The sequence below is a fragment of the Berghia stephanieae genome, chromosome 13 (genome assembly GCF_034508935.2).
Source record: "Berghia stephanieae isolate SIO BIC M18660-M18661 chromosome 13, UCSD_Bste_1.3, whole genome shotgun sequence".
Classification (NCBI taxonomy): Eukaryota; Metazoa; Mollusca; class Gastropoda; order Nudibranchia; family Aeolidiidae; genus Berghia; species Berghia stephanieae.
This window is the reverse complement of record NC_088372.1, coordinates 22,983,526-23,005,606: the sequence shown is the minus strand read 5'-3', so window position 1 is coordinate 23,005,606 and position 22,081 is coordinate 22,983,526. Positions and strand designations below refer to the sequence as shown.

The window sequence follows — 22,081 nt, the reverse complement described above, 5'->3', positions numbered from 1 at the left end:
TGAACTGGAATTGTCAATTCAGGAGTCAATTATCTGGCAAAAAAATATAAGCATACGTGCATTAATTGGTTTTTGTATTATCAAATCTTTGATATAAACAGTGACATTTTCAATGTAGACTTCAATGTAGCACTATTCTCAAAAAGTGCAGCTTTTATATAGAACACTACAGTGACCACTTTGTGAGTTTTCCAAACTCAGTCCCAAGTCACATTTATAACTGTACATGTTTAGTTGTAATCAGCCGAAATAATGATCTGTAAACATTCTAAAGGCTTTTATCTACCGATTCCATATGAATGTTCAAGGGAAATAATAATTTTACAGGTAAAACATATTTTTGAGAAAATTTAACAAAAATGTATCAGTTTCCTAAAAATTATGCTATGTCAGAACCGTATTAAAACCCTATCTAAAGGATAATAAAAAATCACCCTCAAGGGCGACAAAATAAAAAGGTTAAAATTTAAAGAAATTCATGAAATGAAGGTTATAATTGCAATTTTTAAAGCTCACTCATATCTTGAAGTCAAGATCAAATTTTCCAGCACTACGGAAATAATAATCACGTCATCATGACATCAAAAATTTTATCTTTTTTTTTTCCAAATCTGTTACATCTTGATCTATATTATGTTCCTCAGACTTTCTTAACCTCAAAACCTGATAGAGATATGATGATCCAAAATGATTTGAAGATAATCTTTGAGCCATTCCCAAATGCTGATTTGGTTTGGTTTGAAGATCGTAATCTGACTTTGGATGCCAGCAGGACTTATAGCCGTCAGTTAACACTAGTGTCTGGGTTTGTTGGTGACTCAACCTTGTTCATAAGGTATTTGAATTTCGCTTTTTTAAAGACCAAAAAAAAAAAATACAGTACAGACTCTCACTATTGGAAAGCTCCATAATTAATTAATTATTTATATATATTTTAAAAATTGAAATATATATGTACATTGACAGTTATAGTCTGTCCATTGACTTAGTCAATTTATATGAATAAGGAAGAGGACAAAGGAGGACGAGGGGAGAGCAGAGCTTTCTACCATTCTACATTTTGTGGAATCATTCCACAAAACAACTGCTTATTCCGCAATTCCACATTCAGTATTGAAAATTCTGCATTCCAGTCTCAAGGGATTTTAAAAAACCCACAAATTTAATAAAGTTTTTGTGGCAAAGGCTAAAAGTGCTTACAATGAGAGTATGAAGCCATCACAGTAGATTAGCTTACTGTTCAGGAATGCCCTTTTTCTGGCTGAAGCCGGAAACCAGCTTTTTGAAATTTTCCGGCTGGTCTTGTTTGGTATTGGTAAGTTGATCTTTTATAAGATGAAAGCATTGGTTGTTTAAAGGCAAAAGTTAAGGGGAAGCTAAATGGATAAGTATCCTTTTCTATGATATAAGGATGATACCCTTTGATGGAGAGAGGCTTTGCACGAAATATTTTCATATATGCTCTTTTTGAGAAAAATTTTCAGGTTTTTTTTTAAATTTTAGCATAGGGCATCCATGTCTGTTGTATATTCTGTTGGAATATAGTTTGAATGAGTGAGGAAGAGTGACTCACTCACTCAATCTTCTCTGCACCTTGGGGCAACAACAAGTGATCGCCAATGTTCTCTGTCTTTTGCTACATGGGCTTCTGTCTGAAGGATGAGGCCCTCGGCTTTCAGTTCTCAATATACAGTTCTCCAGGTTTCCTTAAGTCTACATCGATTCCTTTTTCCTTGTGGAGTCCAGCATAATGCTGTTTTCAGAATGTAGTCCACTAACAACTGGCAGACATGACCGAGCCACCTCCAAGTCTGGTTCTGATGGTGTCTGTAATTGTGCCCATCCCAGTTTTCCGTAGTAAAAGACTAATGACATTGGGCCAGAAGATTTTTAGGATTCTCTGCAGACAACATTTGATCTGGAACACTTCTAGTTTCTGTTCTGTTTTATTTTTTGTCCTCCAACATTCTGAACCAGTACACTGACGACGATGTTTCTCTTTAAAAATTTAACTTTTGTTTTGACACTGAGCCTGGTTGACTTCCAAATATTCCTAAACTTCTTGATGAAGAGTGAGAAAAACTTTTTTATAAAAAATGCAATGACGAGTGAATTGAACGACTCATATAAAACCTGTTTATGGTAGATTGATTCCTCATTTTGATGTCAAATACCTCATTTTTACCTTTTTTATTCCTCAAAGTGGTGGTTCAGGGTAGGAAGCTCTGGGAGGGGGAGATGGAGGAGGAGCAGTCATTTTCATCTTATACCTTTTTAGAGCTCTGCATGTTTAGTTAAACAGTCCAGATTGTGTTATTGTTAGTGTTAAAACTGCATTTAATAAAGACCTTGCACATATGTGTAAAAAATTTGATTTAATGTTTTTCAAAATTGAATTGGCTTGCTTATAGTCCTATATTATGCCCTTATTAGAGGTGAAACAAGAATAATTAGCCTAACTACTTACAAGAGTCTGAATGTTAACTTCCTGTGCTTGGTAAAGAGCTTTAGATGTGTACTTGGTCAAGGATATAGAGTTTTGATTCAGGGCGCAACGGTGCACATTTTCGCTTTTTAAAAAATTCATCATACCTAAGGCACATCCCTAGTACCAAGTTGCTCAGCACCAGTGAGCACTGGTGTTCAATGTTATGCACTTGTTTCACTTTCATTTTAATGGTGCAAAAGTTCGTCTCACATCATGTGTAACTAATCCTACAGGAATGGGACCAACACATGTGCTAATCCTACTGTATCAGATAGACGCCTCGACCCCCACGTGTCTTCCAGAATTTTGCACACCCCCTTCTATTAAATTTCAGTTCACTAAAAGGGAAAACAAAACAAAACAAAGAAAAAAGGGAAAAAAACAGTTCTTCTCTCACCCCCCCCCCCCCCCCCCCCCCAAAAAAAAAAAAAAAGAAAAAAAAAAAAAAACCCCAACAAAACCATTTCATGCTTATGCTTTGAACATATTTTTCTTCTTTGATAATACTGATATAAAGAACATTTTGCACGTTTGACAGGCAGGATGCAAGAAGCCACAACTGGGGTGTTTTGTGAGAGGTTGACGGAAATAACAAACTATTTGCATTGCCTGAAGCTGTTCGTTATATCTGCGCTCTACTGTAATTTAACTTAAATTTTTGCTATGAAATGTTGTTCAACTTTTATATTTAAATCATTTTGAAAAATATACTCTCTATGTTGTCACTGTTATTTTAGTATCAGTATATTTGATTGGAAGAAAACTGCTCCTACTTCTACTACTACTACTACTACTACTACTACTACTACTACTACTACTACTACTACTACTACTACTACTACTACTACTACTAATACTACCACCACTACCACTACTACAACTACTAAAATAAAAGACATATTTTACAAATTGAAGTCGCCATCTCTCTTGCTCTTAAGACCATAGCATTATTAAGGATTGGACTTTCTTAACACTTCTCTCTATCCCTGTTGGGATATAGGCTACAATATGGGTCCTTCAGGAGATTCAACGTCCTCGTTGGACGGTGACAATCCTGCCTTATACTCTCCTTAAACCGATTATCTTCATATGCCCTCTTAACATTTTGATTTGCATTATCTTTACTAAAATTAGTTTAAAATTTTAAAAATAGAATAAACATTCGATGTACTGATAAAACAAAGCAGTCTAAAAATGTACTATTTTCATATTTGTGTCATTACTCGTTTCCTTTATTTTTATTTTAGATTCAAATGGAAATGTGAAGGAGGATTAGCTTGTGACAGTTTTCCACCTGAAGATAGATATGGACCAAGTAATAAATACTATGTTTTATTTACATGTGACGAGATAAAAGTATTAATGAAAATAATAAAAGAAATGATAAAGATTTTTAGCAAGGGTTGTCAATGATGATAATGAAGGTGATGATGATGCCATTCCTATCTCCTTTTTCGTATATTGACAGGACACTTGTACTTGTATGTTTCCAGGTTTTGGGTACATGCCCAGTAAGTAAGGATACTTCAAATAATATTGTTTGTGCAGGGTTTAGTTCTGATGCTATCATTTTCAACAGAAAAGGTAGTATTCCACCAGGACCAGCTGTTTTGTTCACTTTGAGCTTAAGAAGGAGATTTTGACTCCATTTTCTGTAATACAGTCCACTCCGAATAATCGTAACTCAGTTAATTGCAACTTTTGGTTAATCGCAACAATTCCCAAGAAATGGAATTAATTCTATTTAAAAGTCACTGGTTAATTGCAACAAACCTTGGTTAATCGCAACAAATTTTCGCCCTCAAAAAGTGGTAAATTTAAGAAATCAATCAAACAAAATATCATGATTAAATTGTGACAGGTTGAAGTATTGAGAGTGAGCGGGATTTAATGCTACAGTAGTGTGTCATCACTCTATTAGAATCAAAAGAGGGTGGGGCTTTGCAGTATGGGGTTGTGATGTAATCTCTAGCCATTAAATAGAAGGGAAGGGGGCTGGGCATAGTCTTGACAACAGGAAGACAATGACAGTTATAAAGAGAGACTGAGCAATGTCCTTTGTTTTAGGGTTGACAACTGTGCATTTTGAACGAGTTTGGTGAGAGCTTATTGTCTATCATCACGGCTAATCTTTTTGACTCTTACAAATGCTGAGAACAAAAGAGTGAGAGTTAATCCAATCTGAATAAAATGTTGGCTTGCATCATAGCTGCTTTTGATTGACAAACCTGCACAGGACTGCCATATGGTTTTTGTTTCAATCAAATTGCTCTGTCTGTGGTGGACTAAGAACAATATTTACAACAACTGGTTTGAGTTTACCATATATGTGTAAAATATTGCAAGAGTGAACAGGAATGTCAACTTCGGTTAATTGCAACTTCGGTTAATCGCAACATTTTCGCTGATCCCAAGGTGTTTTGATTATCCGGAGTGGACTGTATTTATGTTTGGCATGATTTGTTGGTTTATCTAGGGGTGGTATCTCTTGGATTTTGTTGTGAGTTTTTGGTGACAAACACTGAGCAGAGCTTCTTCTTGAGAAAAATTTTTCAGGTATGTTTGGTATGCTAGACGGTTTTCTTTTTCTTTCTTTCTTTGATATCATAATTTTCCAATATTCTTGTGAATTGGATGATTTAGTCCTAAACCAAGTTCTTTGTTTCTTCCATGAAAGACATTTTGATTTGGTGATAATCCATGGATGATTGAATTTATTTGAACAAATCTTTGTTGGTATGTGTTTATTCATCGTTGACTTCAAAGTGCTGCAACTGGGTAGGGTTCCTGACCTCCCATAGTAGGCAGGGAGGTACTTACTGTGTCTTCTAAGCCCTGTATCTGCTTTCCAACTTGCTTTCTGTTTTTGTCTTGGAATGAGATTACTTGGTTTTGTCCTGGCTGAAAGGAAAACAGTCAAATGTATAAAGTTTTGGGAGATGATATATTTTCCTTGTAAATGATCTCTGCTATGCATTGTATTATGTTTTGTTTACATATTATATTATATGATTTGTAAATATTTGAGTGTCTTCCTCTTAGTGCAGACCTATGCTTGTGTCTGGATGAGACTTTTAGGTGCACTCAAACCAAGTACTTTGATAGTGTACTCTTGGAATCTACATCTGTTTCCTATTTGAACCTATTCCCTTTTGTCTTACCTTTTCTTGGGTGCTTTAATAGTAATTCTAGAACTTTTTACTATCCCATTTTCTTCCTTTTTACTGGCGCTGATATGACCTTAATGTGTTGCAAGCGCTGTAAAACCAAAACAAAAAACAAAGTGTTGCAAGCCCTGCAATCCATTAAACAAAATATTCGTTTATTCCCTAGAAAACAAAGAGATGTTTGATTGTTTGTTTGTATATTTGTATGGGTTTATCCCGCTTGCTTTCACATATTTATTTTGCTTTCATAATTTTGATGCCAATGTGCGGCTATGTGGTCTAGTGGTATGACACTCGCTTTCGGATCGGAAGGTCCTGGGTTCGAGCCTCGCTTGGCGCATAGTTGAGTCCTTGGAGAAAGCTCTTTACTCACATTCTCTCACCGTACTCGGGTGTAAAATGAGTACCGGCCGTTAACAGCGTTGTCTCTGTCCGAAAAAAATTGAAACATCACGAAAAAAATTGAAACATTGTCTAACAGGCGTCATGTCCCATCCTACATGTTAAATGTTGCTGTTGGTCAGGGACCCCTTGTAAAGTGCTTTGAGCACATTTAGTGGATATTGCGCTGTATAAAAGCTCTTTTCTTTAAAATGTACTATTTTAAAAACATTAGAATCCTGAAATATAATACTGTTTAAAATATTTCTCAATAGGTAAAGTTACAGTTTCCGGCACAGCAATGAAAGGAAGGAATCCACCATTCAAAGTCACACTAAAAGTTGATTTATTTGGACAAGATTTTAAAACCTTACTGACTTCAAGCACTGAAATAAAAACTATTAGAGTAATGTCTAAAGAATGGCCTCCTATTGAATTAAGGTAAATATTAGCTAAATCAGGTGACCACTAAATCCCAACAAAATGCTTAATATACTGTGCTTGTTAAAAAAAATTAATGCTATTCTAATTTTAAATCTTGATTTTGAGAGCATCGTTCAACATTAACTCTTTCAGCCTTGGGACTGACTGAGCGGTCAGATGACTGAGCCCTGGGCTTTTTAGCCTAATTTCAAAAATTCATTTTTTAAAAAGTTTTCAAAATATATCTTCTACATTTTTTTTGTCATAACAATCAATACTAGTTCTAAATGAATCTGGACATTAAAAAAATGATATGTGTAACATCAAAAGCATGAGAGCATTTTGAAAAGTGTCTCTAAAATGAAGCAAAAGTTTTTAAACCGGGGGAAAAAGATGGAATAGTGGTCTTATTATAAAATGGCCTGGAATTCATATGTAACAAATAATATATAGTAAGATAATGTATAAAAATAAATATTATTATTATTATTATTATTATTATTATTATTATTATTATTATTATTATTATTATTATTTGTAGTAAAATATTGTAGCTCTATACTATCCGGGGCTAGCATTGATCAGGATGATGCTTGATTGTGAACATGAAACATTTGCAGTAAACAGACGTTTTGCCATCTTGAAAACCTTACAATAAGAGTGCCGAAAATGATGTATGTTTACCCATACCACGCTTGTTTGAATGAAACAATATATGAATAAAACTCGTGGAAAACGATTGGTCATTCATTCATGAATAATAAAGTTATAGTCTGTTTCTAGAAAACTAGCCAATCAACAAGCAAACAGCAGTTTGAGCAGTATAGTCTGTCATGGATATATCCGTGTTTGGCATTAGTGTGTGGTAGTGGAAATCACGGATAAACCCATGATCAGGGCTGGTTGAGTTAAATCATATAAAACTTAATGTCACTGCTAAATAACTAATCGTCTGTGTGCTTTTATCAGATTTGAACAAGAATTTTTGAAAGATATAATTAAAAGTATGAGCAACTCTCTGAAATCGTTTGTTTAAATCAAAAATTAAAAAAAAATTCTGCATCAACCTGAGCTATGAACTTGTAATAATGGTATTTTTAAAATATACATTGCACTGTAATTTTGCAGGCATTAATAACAAATAATGAAAACATTAAAATCTTAGAAACACTTTGAAGATCTCTTAAATTTCAGCAACAAACAAAATAAGACCAAATTCTGAAAGAAGTTCAGTGGTCTAATAGAATGGGAAAATATTATGACATAATCAAATCCTAAGTTGGTGTGTATGGATGCGTCTGTGTGTGTAATGTCTATGGGGTCCTTAGTATCAAACATTTCAAGTCTATCAAATTTCTCTTTTAATTTTCGTTCTCTGTTACAGATGTGTGTTTAATTGTTATGGACCTGTCATGAAAAACAGAGCTCGTCTTGTTCGCTTTCACTGTCCAGATTGCCTTAGAGAGATTGATCAATACTCAGTCTCGTGGCTTGGGTGTAATGGTGGTATATGTACTCAAGATGTTCTCTACTATGAGCTTCCACCAAGGCAAGCCTTGGTTTATCTTGAAGGTTAGTCGTGATAGTAATGCAACCTTTTGAAAATGATGAACTGTGTCTGAAGTTTTCAACATGAAATTAGCAATTGTAACCTGTAACAACATTGAAGAAAAATATGAATAAAAAATTGTGGTAGAGTCACAATCTCCCCAGCCAGGAGGAGTTGTCGGACCAGTAAGGTCGCGGGTTCAAGCCCCCATCGCCGCTGCAAAGTTTTTATTCTCTGTTGTCTTCTGGCACTTTCCTACTCACTTCATTTCCTGTTATTATCAACATAAGTGCCTGCTCCACTCACTTTTTAAAATAAAAAATTCACCCCAAATACCGGAGCATACTCAAATTCTCAATCGTTTCTATGTTTCACATGTTTGTGTTGAGAATATTGGCTATTAAGCTTAAATGCTGGCCACCTAAATTTGCGGTGTTTGTGTGTGTTAAACCCATGACCTCAAGAAGTTGGGGGAGAGAGGTTCTAGTTAGACTAAAGTTTGAAGTGACTTTTTTGGGGTCGTGGATAGCTCATACAGTAAAGTCACGATCTCTCCGGCCAGGCGGAGTTGTCGTACCAGTAAGGTCACTTCATTTCTTGTTAATTTGATTGAAAGTTTATATTGCTAACATATAAAATAAAGTAGATCTAAAATATTCCAACTTAATTGATTACAATTGCAGGAAGTCTGCAAATAAAGCATTCAAATTCAGCAATGCATTTATTTTAAGTTTTATTGTACTATATTACTCTTAGCTCTATGAGAAACAACATCTCCAGAAGACACAGTATGTACCTCCCTGCCCACTATGGAAGGTCAGGAACCCCACCCAAAAAAAGTGAGACAAAGGAGAATTGGTTAAAATATGGAACAGATGTAGATTAAGAGCGCACTATCAGTGTGCTTCGTTTGAGATCATCTAAATGTCTTGTCATGCTGCAAGCACAGGTCCCTAATAAGAGGAACACACTCAAATGTTTACAAATCATATATATGTATAAAAAAATAATAGAGATGATTAACAAGAGTAAAAATATCATTTCCCAAAACTTTAACTGTACATTCTACTGTTTCCCTCCCAGCCAGGGTATCCCATGGCCAGGACAAAACCAAGTAATCTCATTCCAAGACAAAGACAGAAAGCAACTCGGAAAACAGATATATAAGGGGATAGAAGACACAGTGTGACCTCCACGACCCCCAAAAAAGTCACTTCAAACCTTAGTCTTAACTAGATCCTCTCTCCCCCGACTTCTTTGAAACTTTAAATTGATGATAGGATTAAATGTTTGTTTTACCATCTGAATTAACTATTTAGGAATTTTTAAATTTTTATTTCAGTGACAAACGTTCAGGGAAATAAAATCAAGATTGGTCACAAATACAAACTCATTGAAAGGAACAATGTGTTTGAGATGTATAAAGCAATAGCAAACGTGGCTTGGTCTGATAACAAGGTCCTCTGGTATGATGTAAAGAGGGGAATTGAGGAGGTGAACCATCCGCTTCTGTATTCAAATGTAGCTGAATTTGATGGTCAGTAAATAAAAACTGTAAATCTAGTTTTCCTTTTGATTGCCCCAAGAACTAGACTATCCTTAACTAATGTCTTTTTCTGAAAGTGGCCCAATCTTGTCGATTGCACTCCCTCAGAGGTAAAAACAATTTTTGATAATGATTTCAAAACAATACAGTGAGTGACAGATATTTTGAGGATGAATATTTTCACATTAGTTGTAATTTTTCCTATTAGCAAATTGCTTTTCCTCAGAGCTTTCATTTTTAGGTGCCTGATTGTTGCCTCAAACTTATTTTGAGTCATAGTTTGAGTCCAAGACCATATCCTGTGACCTCATCGATTCTCATGCTTTGCCTGTTAAATATAAAGTCTGGAAAATATGTAGGCAGATCAGATACTTAAAGTGATGTTGAGGCTTTTCAGATGGTTTTAAAATAGGTACAGGGATAGATTGCTCTTGCATCCCTTTTATCTCTATATGTTCTATATATTCCCCTTCTGTCTTACTTTTTTATATGCTTTTTAACTAGATTTATCTTCCTTTTTAAAAAACTTTAAAAAACTTGAGCTTTTATATAGTGCAATATCCACTAAATGTGCTCAAAGCGCTTTACAAAGGGTCCCTGACCAACAGCAACACGTAAAACGTAGAACGAGACATGATGCCTGTTAGGCGACATTACAATTTTTTTCCGACAGAGACAATGCTGTTAAACGGCCAGGTACTCATTTTACACCTGAGTACGGTGAGAGAATATCAGTTAAGAGCCTTTTCCAAGGACTGAACTATGCGTCGAGCGGGGCTCAAACCCAGGACCTTCTGATCCAAAAGCGAGTGTTATACCACAAGACCGCATAGCTGCACTGGTGCTTAAAATATTGAAGGGCATGAAATCTGTTAAACCTACATTCTTTGTACCCAAATGTTAAATTTAAGTTTCCATAATTATTTCTTTTGATAGATGATGCTCTGCCAGTTATTTGGTCTATCACATTCAATCAGCGTGTGTTGAACTTGCCTGGTGGACTGAAAGGTCCTGGTAGAGTTAGATCATATATGCCTAGATTTTATATGACGTATATATGGCCAGATGGAACAATTCCAGATTTCAAGGGTAGAGAATGGATGGTAAGGTTTCTCATGTAAAATAAGATAAATAGATTTTTACCCAATTTTATTTCCCAGTCATAGTTTTTATTTCAGATAAGATAAATGCATGGTTTGATGGTTTCTACAATGGTCCACAACTTTTCTTTCTTCTCCTATCCTCCCATTCACCTACATACAGTGCAGAGCAGATATATCGACAAAGGTTATATCGACACAATATCAAAGTCCCGTTTGTTTGTTTTTTTTTTTGCTATATAACATAAGTAAATATTGATCGCCGATATCAACAACAATTTTACCACAAGACGGTTAAATCGACATGCGAGCAATTGATACGGGCAATAATTTGTCTAAAATAAATCAATTTAAAAAGGTCAAGATATCCTGCAGTGAAGTAAAACACAGCAGTCTATAAAAATGCAGAGATTCCGCTGTGATGTAAAATAATAGTCAAAGAAAAGCCAAGATTATTGTCCAATAACGTCCTGTGAATTGTCATTGATCAGAATCGTGATGTCAACTGTCAAGCCTAGTCCCAGCTATGCCATTATATCTCAGTACTGAGACCAGTAATGGGAATTCAGCAAATAGGCTCATGAGAAATGCTTCCCACATCACTCACTACGTGGGAGACTGTCTATCTGTCTTTGCAAGCTGCCCAGCCAATCCCGAGACTGAGTGTCAGTAAATGAGACAGACCCCCCCCCCCCCCAAAGAAAAACAAAACAAAAACAAACATTAAATAACACAAAAAAAAAACAAAAACATTATATAAACACCCCCCCCCCCCCCCCTCAAAAAAAAAAACCCAACTATTTTTTTAAAAAAAGTAAATAACAAAAAAGAAAAAAAAACGCAAACAAACCCCCCCCCCCCCCCCCCCCCCCCGCCTATCTCTCAATTTCTCTAAAAAGCAGTGCTTATGCTCAGCATATTGGTCTGGATATTATGGGCATGGTCAATGCTACTATTGCTAGTACTCAGTCTCGATACCACTTGACAATAGTTAATTTTTAGAAGACGCCATTGCCATTGTGGAGTCAGATGATGATACTGATAAGGTACTATTGGGACCAAGCGGGTGGTTGGATGGGAGCATCACCCTTGAATCATATACCTATGATGTTCGCATGGGTGTACGATCCGATAGTGATGTCGTTTCTTCTTCTCTTTACTAGCCTATCCTGCTTCTTTGGTTTGTGATTGTATTTTTGACAGGGGATATTTTTTTTTCTGTAAATCTTCTGCCTGTTTGTTCTTGGTTATTTATAATTTAGCTTATGATATCTTTAGGTTATGATTTTGATTTACATTTGTACTATTTTTGTTAGATTGCTTGTTTTTTTTGTTTCAGCGGTCTCTCATATAACCTCAATTGTGTTGGAAGAGACCTAAAGCAACAAACAAACAAAAAAATATTGGGACCATTTTCCAGCCATGCCAATATAGTAGCTATCAAGACCCTCCACTGTTTTTCACAGCAACTTCATGAGGACACTTCCTTATTTGAGGTCCTTGCCAGTGCCAAGAATAGGGTCCATAAAATTATTCTTGGCCTTCAGAGACAGACCAAAATATTAGACTATTAAATCATATGAAGTGAACCATCATAAATTTCAAAATCGGCACTTTTAAAGTTAAAGACCACCAAATCATCAAAATTGACTTGCCTTATTATTTTCTGGCATTTTCTCATTTGTTTCCCTTTCATTTTTTTTAGAATGACTGACATATCGGCGTCACTTATATCGACATTTTACCACAGTCCCGACGATGTCGATATATCCATTCTCGACTGTATATCATTTGTCCTTTCCATGTAACTTTGCAACATGTAGATAGATAGAGAAAAAGAAAAAGAGAGAGAGATAGGCAGGCTGCAGTCCATTACATAATTCATATCCAAGCTTAGAGATTTTTTTATCTTAAACTGTCTGTTGTATGGCACTAATGTTTTTCATGTCTGTTCCTTATACCTGCAACCAAACCTCAGAAACGAAAATATTGCCTGAACGGTAACTTGGTCAAACTAATAGCCCGAGATGACCTGGGGTCACGCCTGGACTGACAATATTGTGATAAGACACATTGTCCATTACTATGATTGATGGTCTATTGAGAGCAGGAAGAATCATCTCTGTCATTCGTTTATTGAATACCTCGCCATTCATCTCTATGTAGAAATCTCAATCGTCAGTGCTATTATATATACATTCATGTTTACTATCTACATCACCTCTTACCAGCATCATTCAATCTTACAACTTATAGCATCAGTCACCATCTACGGCGTAAATGGATATCGGCGCTCTATTAATTACCCATTACATTATACTACATGTTTCCACTTACAACAACCATCATTTGTATCAAACTTATTTCTTCTTTTTTTTTTTTCAGGAGGAAGATATTTTGTTGAAGGATCCAAATTTTAAAAATGATGATTTGAAAACCATATGGGAAAGTATTTTAGATGACTGGCCCTATACACATAGTCGTAAGAATAATCACATACCCTGACTTTTTGAAGATGTAATTTTAAAAAACTAACTGTGTACATGGTTGCAATAAATTTTCATAGGTTAAAAGAAAAGAAATCATTCTAGATTTAAAGTTTAATTTATTACTTCTATTAAATTCAGGAGGGAGCAAGTACAAATTACAAAAATGATGACATTAAAGATGCTTATATTTTTTACTTTACAATCTCAGCATGACCTTAGAAGCGTGCTTGTGGTAGGAAAGAAATTCCAAACTTATGATTGTATGAAGCTTTATGACCCCTAAATACATTCAGTGTCATTTCTGATTTAAAATTCCTATTTCTACAAATTTGATCGATATAATTCTCATCGTCTATCATATTTTGAGTGAAATAAAAAAAAAACTTTAAAAAAACCTGAAGCTTTTATACAGTGCAATGTCCACTAAACATGTTCAAAGCATTTTTCAAGGGGTCTCTAGCCAACAGCAACACTTAACATGTAGCAAGAGACATGATGCATGTTAGGCAATATTACAAATTATTTCTGACAGAAACAAAGCTGTTATTTGCCAGCAACTCATTTTACACCTGAGTACGTTGAGAGAATGTTAGTAAAGAGCCTTCTCTAAGGACTTAACTATGCATTGCTCAGAGTGGGTCTCAAACCATGGACCTTCCAATCCGAAGGCGAGAGTCATACCACCAGACCACATGGTCGCATAGAGGCTTAACTACTGGGCATTGTGCCATTAATTTACCAAATATTAACAGGATGTGTTATGGGAAGATTAGTGTATGCATTTTTTTAAATGTTGTGTTTCCTGATAATTATTAGTATAATGATATAGGGTATCATTACATCAAAAGGTAAAATAGTTGAAAGACTATTGCTGATCAACTACATTTAAGCTTTCACGTTATGTTTCGGATTACAAGATAATAATAACAGTAATATGTGATAATAATAATGGTAATACGTAATGATAATAATAATAATAATAATAATAATAATAATAATAATAATAATAATAATAATAATAATAATAATAATAATAAATGATAATAATAATAGTAATATTAATTAATTAATAATAATAATAATGCTAAAAATAATAATAATAATAGTAATATTAATTGATAATAATAAATAATAATAATAATAATAATAATAATAATAATAATAATAATAATGATAATAATAATAATAATTAATTAATTAATAATAATAATAATAATAATAGTAATAATAATAATAATAATAATAATAATAATAATCTATTCTAAAAATAATTAATTGGGTTGGCGATCAACATTGTTCCGTTATACCAATGTTAAATTTTTATCATTGAGCACAGAATTACTGGTAAATCTAAAAACTATAATGAAAAAAAGGAATAATAATCTATCTATTCTTTTAAAAAGAAATTAGGTGTGGGGGTCAATATTGCTCTGTAAAGACAATGTTACATTTTTATCATTGAGCACAGAATAACCGGAAAATCTGAAAATGCAATACAGTAGTATAATAAGTATAATAAATTACTGCCAATTCCTAATAGCCTTTATTTCTCCATAAAAATTGCGGGTTCTCCACAAGTAATAATAATAATAATAATAATAATAATAATAATAATAATAATAATAATAATAGTAATAATAATGATAATAATGATGATGATGACAATGACAACGAATAAAAAGATAGTAATAATAATAATAATAATGATAATAATAATAATAATAATAATAATAATAATAATAATAATAATAATAAATGAAAATAATGATAATATAATAGTATTTTTATTAATAATATTTTTATAAAAGAAATATTGAAAAAAAATATTTAAAAATTAATGATAATAATAATATTAATAATGGTAAATAATAATAATAATAATAATAATAATAATTAATAATTAATAATAATAATAATATATAATAGTAAATGTATAGTGATAATAGTATTTTTATTAATAGCATTTTTTTATTTTTAATATGAAAAAATATTTAAAAACTAATAAAATTACTACTACTAATAATAATGATAATAATAAAAATAATGTTGTTCATTTCACACACTATTTTTAATGAGATTTTTGCGAGGAAAACCATATGGTAATTGATATAATTTGACAAAAATTACTTTTTTACTCAAACTTATTTCATTTTGCATGGAATTGGAACATACAATAAAGAAATCTTTTATTTTATCACTCGGTTTTGATCTTTCAGCAATGGGATTGGTGTATCTTTATGCAAACTTCTTGAAAAGTGGAGTACCTGATAAAGTAAGTATTGTTTTATTTGTATACCCATTAAGAAGCAATTTGTATGATGCAAATGGCTGATGACAATATATTTACAGGTTAACTGGTGAATATTCATGTTGAAGTCTAGGCTAAGATTTAGTCTTGTAGAAGTTTTGATGCAATAAATGTGCTGTAACTCTTATGTGCTTCTAAAAGTCATATGTCAATGAGCATAATAATGAGAAATCTCTATTGCCAACAAAATGGAAATTTCAATTCCTCATACATGTGAGAGGCATCTCAAATTATTAAAAGAAGTTCTATGCAACGTAATTTTTTAAAGAAAAATAAAATATTATCGTATTGTATCATATCATACCATTTAAGAGATAATCGGTTCTAAAAACTTTTAATGCTCCGTGTAACTTTTATGCATAGATACAATTTATCAATTATATAAACAGCATTCAATGTTAATTGATAATATTGATAATATGATACATAAATAAGTATCATATTCAATATTCGTAGTATGATTAACTCCATTTACATTCATTTGGCATGTCTAACTTTGTACATTCGAGAGTTTCAAATAATTGATATACAAAATGCAATTATATCCAATTCGTGTTACATTATCCAACAAAATCAAATAATGTTGGTAAGTTCTTTATCAATGGCATTCTTAAAAATATTAATTGAATTCGAATTTTTTGTCTCAAACTTTAGATTATTCCCCAATGTCACAGTTCTTTGAATTACTATTACTACAAATATATTTGCAAGGCATTTGGTATGATTTCTTTGTTAGAGAGGTTGAATTTTGATTTGTTTATCAGCTCTGGTACAAACCATCTTTTGAGATGTCATAGCCAAGTTTTGATTGAGGTTTCCTAAATGACAATATTTGTAACCTTCAGTGTTAATCTGGTATTATATATTCATGAATCCAATGACGAAAAATATGTTCAATTTTTAAATTATCAAAATAATGAAATCTGATTCATTTAATTTGTCTATTGCTATTTGTTTCCTTTTATGTATGTGCTTAATTTTAAACACGATGTTTTCATTGTTGATAGAAATAGTCAGGTCTTGGTGGCAGTGAGAAGAGTAATGACAAAATTTTTTAAAAACTCTGAAAAAATAAAAAAGGTCATTTCAGTGAAAACGATTTTCAATTATTATAAAACCATGTTAATTAAAACTATAAGCACAATGATAAAAATCCTTTAGAATAAATCAATAAATCCAATAGAAATATTAAAAGATGTGAGAGCAGATAAAACAGCTGCCTGAAAGACGCAACACACACACCATTACCTTTCATTCCACTTTGTCTGATTCCTTCTACAATACTCATCATAACTAACAACGTTACATGCAGTTGAAAGAGAAATATTTTGTAATTTGTCATAAAATTTTGTTGCCATTGTCAATTAAAGCAAACAAGAAAAAATGCTTCTTTCATTTTTTTGTTAATTTTTTTTTTCTGGTCACAATCTGAAATTCAGTACCCCTGTATATCTTACTTGATTGGGTCAATATTTCCCAGCCCTTCACCGTACCTATTAATTCATTCATATGCAAAACTAATATGATCATAAGCCTGGGATTTCTTCTTTGTTATGATTTATATTATTTCCATCCTGGCTACTTTTTTTTTTTTTTTTTTAGGTTATTTTACTTTTCTTATTCTTTTTTCTCTCTTTTTTTTTTGTTTGTTTGATAGAAACCCAAGAAGCAGTTCTAAAAATCCTTATGCTATTTTATTGTCTAATTCCAGGAACCTAAAGTATATGAGAATTTGATGACATTTTTAAATGAGCGTACGCTGAAGTTTTCAGAAACCCTGATTCTTTGGCCAATGTTGCGGGATCAAGTTAAACCAGAAGTTACAAAAGTTACTGAAAATCTTTTAGTAAGTTCAGTTGAAATATTTTTTTTTTCTTACACCTTTTACAAATGGTGGATTGCTAGGTGAATGATTAAACATGTAGCACTGTCTTGTAGAGGTGCAGAGGTTTGTTATCTTTACAAAATCCTTTCAAGATTTTAGATGGAAAAAAAAACACATAAGGACATCCAACGTTTCTCATTATTGATAAATGTGCAGTGTCAATAATACTGGTTCGATTCTCGCTCTCACTTATGATTGGAATAAAGTTCCATCATTCTTGTGTTGCTCTCTAAGGCACTCTACAATAAAATACAAATTCACAAAGGGAAAATAAAATAAAAACTACAGCACTGAAAGCTTAGTTTGAAGAACCATAAGAAATTGTTAGATGCAACCCAAATTATGATTGAGTACATTTTAAGAAAGTGCCATTTCTTTTTTTTTTAATGAGCTATTTACCAATTAAAACCCCTCTAGATAAAAATCAGAAAACCTCAAGGTCCTGATAAAATAAAAAAGTAAGAATTTCATCAAATTAATGATGTTTTAAGTTTAAGGCAAAACTAATCTCCTTTTGACACTACGAACAAAAGTATTGCAACTTGTCTCCATGAAAATAGCAAAATTAGAAGATATTAAAAGTGTTATCAATTTATTACCTAATATTGTTATAACAATAACAAAATCTTAGAAAATAGCCATAGAATTTGAAAAGCATATTCGATGGTATTTCTCTTTTTTTTGTGGTTGTTATTGTAATCTGTAATTTACATTCATCAGATAATGTTCAATATGGGTTTCATGTAGTTTTTTTTTTTATTCGTAATATTTTAAATATACGTAAAACAAACAATTCTTTGGTATAACTTCCTATCTTGTCCAGTATATTAAGAATTAGTGTGTGGAAAGGGGGTGGGGTTGGGAATATACAAGGCTTTAAGACTAAAAAGTGAAAATGAAATGAGATGGTTTTGCTTAAACCACTTAATAGCTAAACCTTTATTGAAGGCGTTCATTATGAATTTAGTGAGGTGCTCCAGATTTGTATTGTTTCAGCAATCATGGCTCCTTGGCTAAAACTAAAACTATTAATTTCTTATATTGGAAAGATTTTCAAAATTTTATTTTTTATCTGCTTTCTTTTAATCCAGTTATTTAATTTTCTTTTTTTTTTTTTTTTCAAGTCAAATTATTTTGATATATGGAGGAAAATGATGGATCTTCACAACAAATATCCTTTTACTGTGTATAAAGATCAAGACTGGTATGCCAAACCATTGAATAAGAAATTTTAATTGAATCATTTGCAGTTATTGTTAATTTGTTTTTGTTTTTATTTCTTTTATTTGTGCATTGTTTGATTTTTTTTTTTGAAACAGTGTGAACGTGCAACTCGCTCTATAAGGATATCTGTGTCAGCAGATGGCACCATATTGTCATTAAGTGACTGTTTTGCAATGTAAGAAATATGAAGATAATGATGATGATAATGACGAGAATGATAATGAAGATAATAACAATAATAATAATAATAATAATCATAATAATAATAATAATCATCATAATAATAATAATAATCATCATAATAATAATAATAATCATCATAATAATAATAATAATCATCATCATAATAATAATAATATTAATAATAATATTAATAATAATAAAGATGATGATGATGATAATGATAATAATAATAATAGTAATGATAATAATGGTTATAATTTTTTTATAATAATAATAATAATAATAATAATAATAATAATAATAATTCATTTGTATAGCGCACAAATTCCATGAAATCATGCTCTATGGCGCTCTCCAATAAAATACGAATTCACAAAAGGAAAATAAAAATAAAAATTACAGCACTGAAAGCTTAATTTGAAGAACATTAAACTAAGTTAAGTAAAGGCTATTTTAAACAGTTCCGTCTTTAAATTGGACTTGAAAGAGTTAAAAGTTGGAGAGTGTCTGGTTGTGAGGGACATAGAGTTTTAGTTTTTTGGAACTGCATTAGAGAAATATCTGTTGGAAAATGTTGTTCTTGATGTAGACCTTCTAGTTTTGAGTTGAATGGAGATGGAGGATCGAAGATTTCTTGATGGTATATTGACGTTTAAGAGAGATTTGATATAGTCAGGAACTTGTCCATGTAAGCATTTGTAGGTGATGCAAGCTACTTTGAATTCAATTCGTTGGGCAATTGGAAGCCAATGTAGTGATTTCAGAACAGGGGTTATTTTCTCATATCTTCTGGTTCTGGATATGACTGTAGCAGCATTGTTTTGAGCCACTTGCAAAGCCCTATTTGTTTTATCATGTAAACCAGAAAAGAGGCCATTGCAATAGTCAATGCGGCTTGTCACGAGGGCATGGGTGATTATTTTAGTGTCTCAGTGTCGAGTAGATCTCTAATTCAATTTATGTTTCTCATGTGGTAGTTTACTGACTGACAGACTTTTGTGATATGTGTGATCATGTCAAGATTTTCATCAAAGTAGAAGCCGAGGTTTCTGATGGATGGTGAGTTGTCGATGTTGTTTTCAAGGATATTGATGCTTTCAACAATCGTGGGCGAGCTTTTCTTCTTGAAAACTATCAGCTCGGTTTTTTCTTCATTTAATTTGAGCTTGTTTGTATTCATCCATAGTTTGACCATTTGTGTGCAGTGCCCAATGGTGTCTAAGACAGCCTCTCTGGAATTATGTGAAATGGGAACATAAATTTGCGTGTCATCGGCGTAAAGGTGGTGGTTAACACCAGATGCTGAGAGCATGTCTTTTAGTGGAGAGGTGTACATTGTAAAGAGCAGTGGTTCTAGGACCGATCCCTGAGCAACACCAAATTGGAGCAGTGATAGAGAACTCTGCGTTTTCATCTATAACGACAACTTGCTGCCGACTAGTAAGGTACTCAGCTAACCAGTTCAAAGCAAGTCCTGAGATGACAAAGTTTTCATTCTTCTTGCCAACAAGATGGTGTGGTCAACAGTATCAAAGGCAGCACTGAGATCGAGCAAGAGCAGGATGACATTGCTATTTGTGTCTAGCTTTTCAATGATATTGTTGTAGACCCTAAGAAGTGCTGTCTCAGTGCTGTGGCCTATTCTGTACGCAGATTGGAAATGGATCTACAAAATGTTTCTTACCATGTGATCTTGCAGTCTTTTTGTGAGAATCTTTTTGATCAATTTGGATATAAAATGAAGGTTGGATATTGGTCAATAATTTTTGAGATTGTCTTTGTCAAAGGATTACTTGTTTATCAAGGGCGTAACGTGAGCCATTTTTAGGTTTGTGGGGAAGTCAGAATTTTCAATAGAGCAGTTGACAATTGAGGTTATGGAGGTCGCAAGTTCATTGATGTACGATTTTATAACCCATGTTGCTATTGAATCGAGATGGCATGATTTGTTTGGGCTATTGTGAATGAGTTTTATTATTTGCTATTCCATCACAAGTTCAAAAGATGAAAGAGATAGAGTGCTCTCAGAGGTTTTAGTTATGTCTATGATGTTGCCATTTTCCTTCTCAAAAGTATTTCGCATATTTTGTCTCTGAAATATTTATCAAAATGCTGTGCTAGCTCAAATCCATTTGTGTATGATGGAAGGCATTTCTTTGAGCCAGTGTCTTTCAGGAGACCATTTACGATTTGAAAAACTTCTTTAGTGTCATTTTTCTTGGATGAGACATTTTTCTTGATGTGATTTCGTCTGGCCTTTTCTATCAGACTACTTGTTTCATTTTTGATTGAAATGTATAGCTCTTAGTTGTTGATTGATCTTGTTGTCCTCCATAGCCTTTCAGCTTTTCTTCTTTTCTTTTTTTAATGACGTTCTTATTTCCTCAGAAAACCAATGTGTATTTGGGCGAAGTGATATTATTTTTTGTAATGGCACATGCTTCTTAAGAATGTCCAGGATTGTTGTTTCAAATACATTTAGCTTGTCTGCTACATTTGTTTTTTCCTCTACAAGGTCATCAAGATGTGCTTTCTCAGGTCTTTGATAAAATCATTGTGACATATTGACTTGGATTTTCAGTACTTTGTTTTTTGTTCATTTGACAGTTTCAATGGTGAGAAGTAAAAAGGTACAGTATTGTGATCTGAAAAATGATTTGGAATTACAGATCATTCTTTGATATATTAATCAGATATCCTATGTATAACAAGATCAATAATGTGTCCTTTTTCATGAGTCACTGATTGTACACTTTGAGTTAGATTTAGGGATTTGATTATATTATTCAGAGAATTAGTTGTTGTGTTGTTCATCTCGTCCATGTGAATATTAAAATCTTCAACTCCAAGATTTCCAGAATGCAATGCTTCAAAGTCATATAAAAATCACTATGTTTTGATGATGGTGGTTTGTCCATAGTGATTATATTGAAATGGATGTTTTCATAAAGTAGATTAATATGAAGAGACAAAAGAGTTAAAAGATGAATTTTCCATGTGAACAAAATCCAAAATGAGTACAAAGCAATATCCACTAACGTAGCTCAGAACACTTTACAAAGGATCCCTGACCAACTGCAGCATGTAGCATATAGAAGAAGACATGACGCCTGTTAGGCAAAATTACAATTTTTTCTGACAGAGACAAAGCTGTTAACGGCCAGATACTTATTTTACATGAGTACGGTCAGAGAATGTGAGTAAGTAAGGACTCAACGATGTGCCGAGTTCTTTCGATCCAGAAGCAAGTGTCATACCACTAGACCACATAGCCACTCAATAATAACTATAATAATAATAATAATAATAATAATAATAATAATAATAATAATAATTAT

At 32.7% G+C, this 22,081-nt stretch overlaps 1 protein-coding gene across 1 annotated transcript in view; it reads left to right on the top strand.

Moving 5' to 3' along the window:
• LOC144958812 (uncharacterized) overlaps positions 1 to 22,081 on the top strand; it is a 104,015-nt gene that overhangs the window by 28,894 nt on the left and 53,040 nt on the right. Inside the window, exons 10-19 of the mRNA XM_078891027.1 lie at positions 645 to 835; positions 3,736 to 3,803; positions 6,312 to 6,477; positions 7,844 to 8,031; positions 9,351 to 9,545; positions 10,491 to 10,657; positions 13,040 to 13,136; positions 15,360 to 15,415; positions 17,163 to 17,297; positions 18,461 to 18,540. Of these exons, the coding sequence (XP_078747153.1) occupies positions 645 to 835; positions 3,736 to 3,803; positions 6,312 to 6,477; positions 7,844 to 8,031; positions 9,351 to 9,545; positions 10,491 to 10,657; positions 13,040 to 13,136; positions 15,360 to 15,415; positions 17,163 to 17,297; positions 18,461 to 18,540 (1,343 nt within the window). The remainder of the gene's footprint in view (positions 1 to 644; positions 836 to 3,735; positions 3,804 to 6,311; positions 6,478 to 7,843; positions 8,032 to 9,350; positions 9,546 to 10,490; positions 10,658 to 13,039; positions 13,137 to 15,359; positions 15,416 to 17,162; positions 17,298 to 18,460; positions 18,541 to 22,081) is intronic.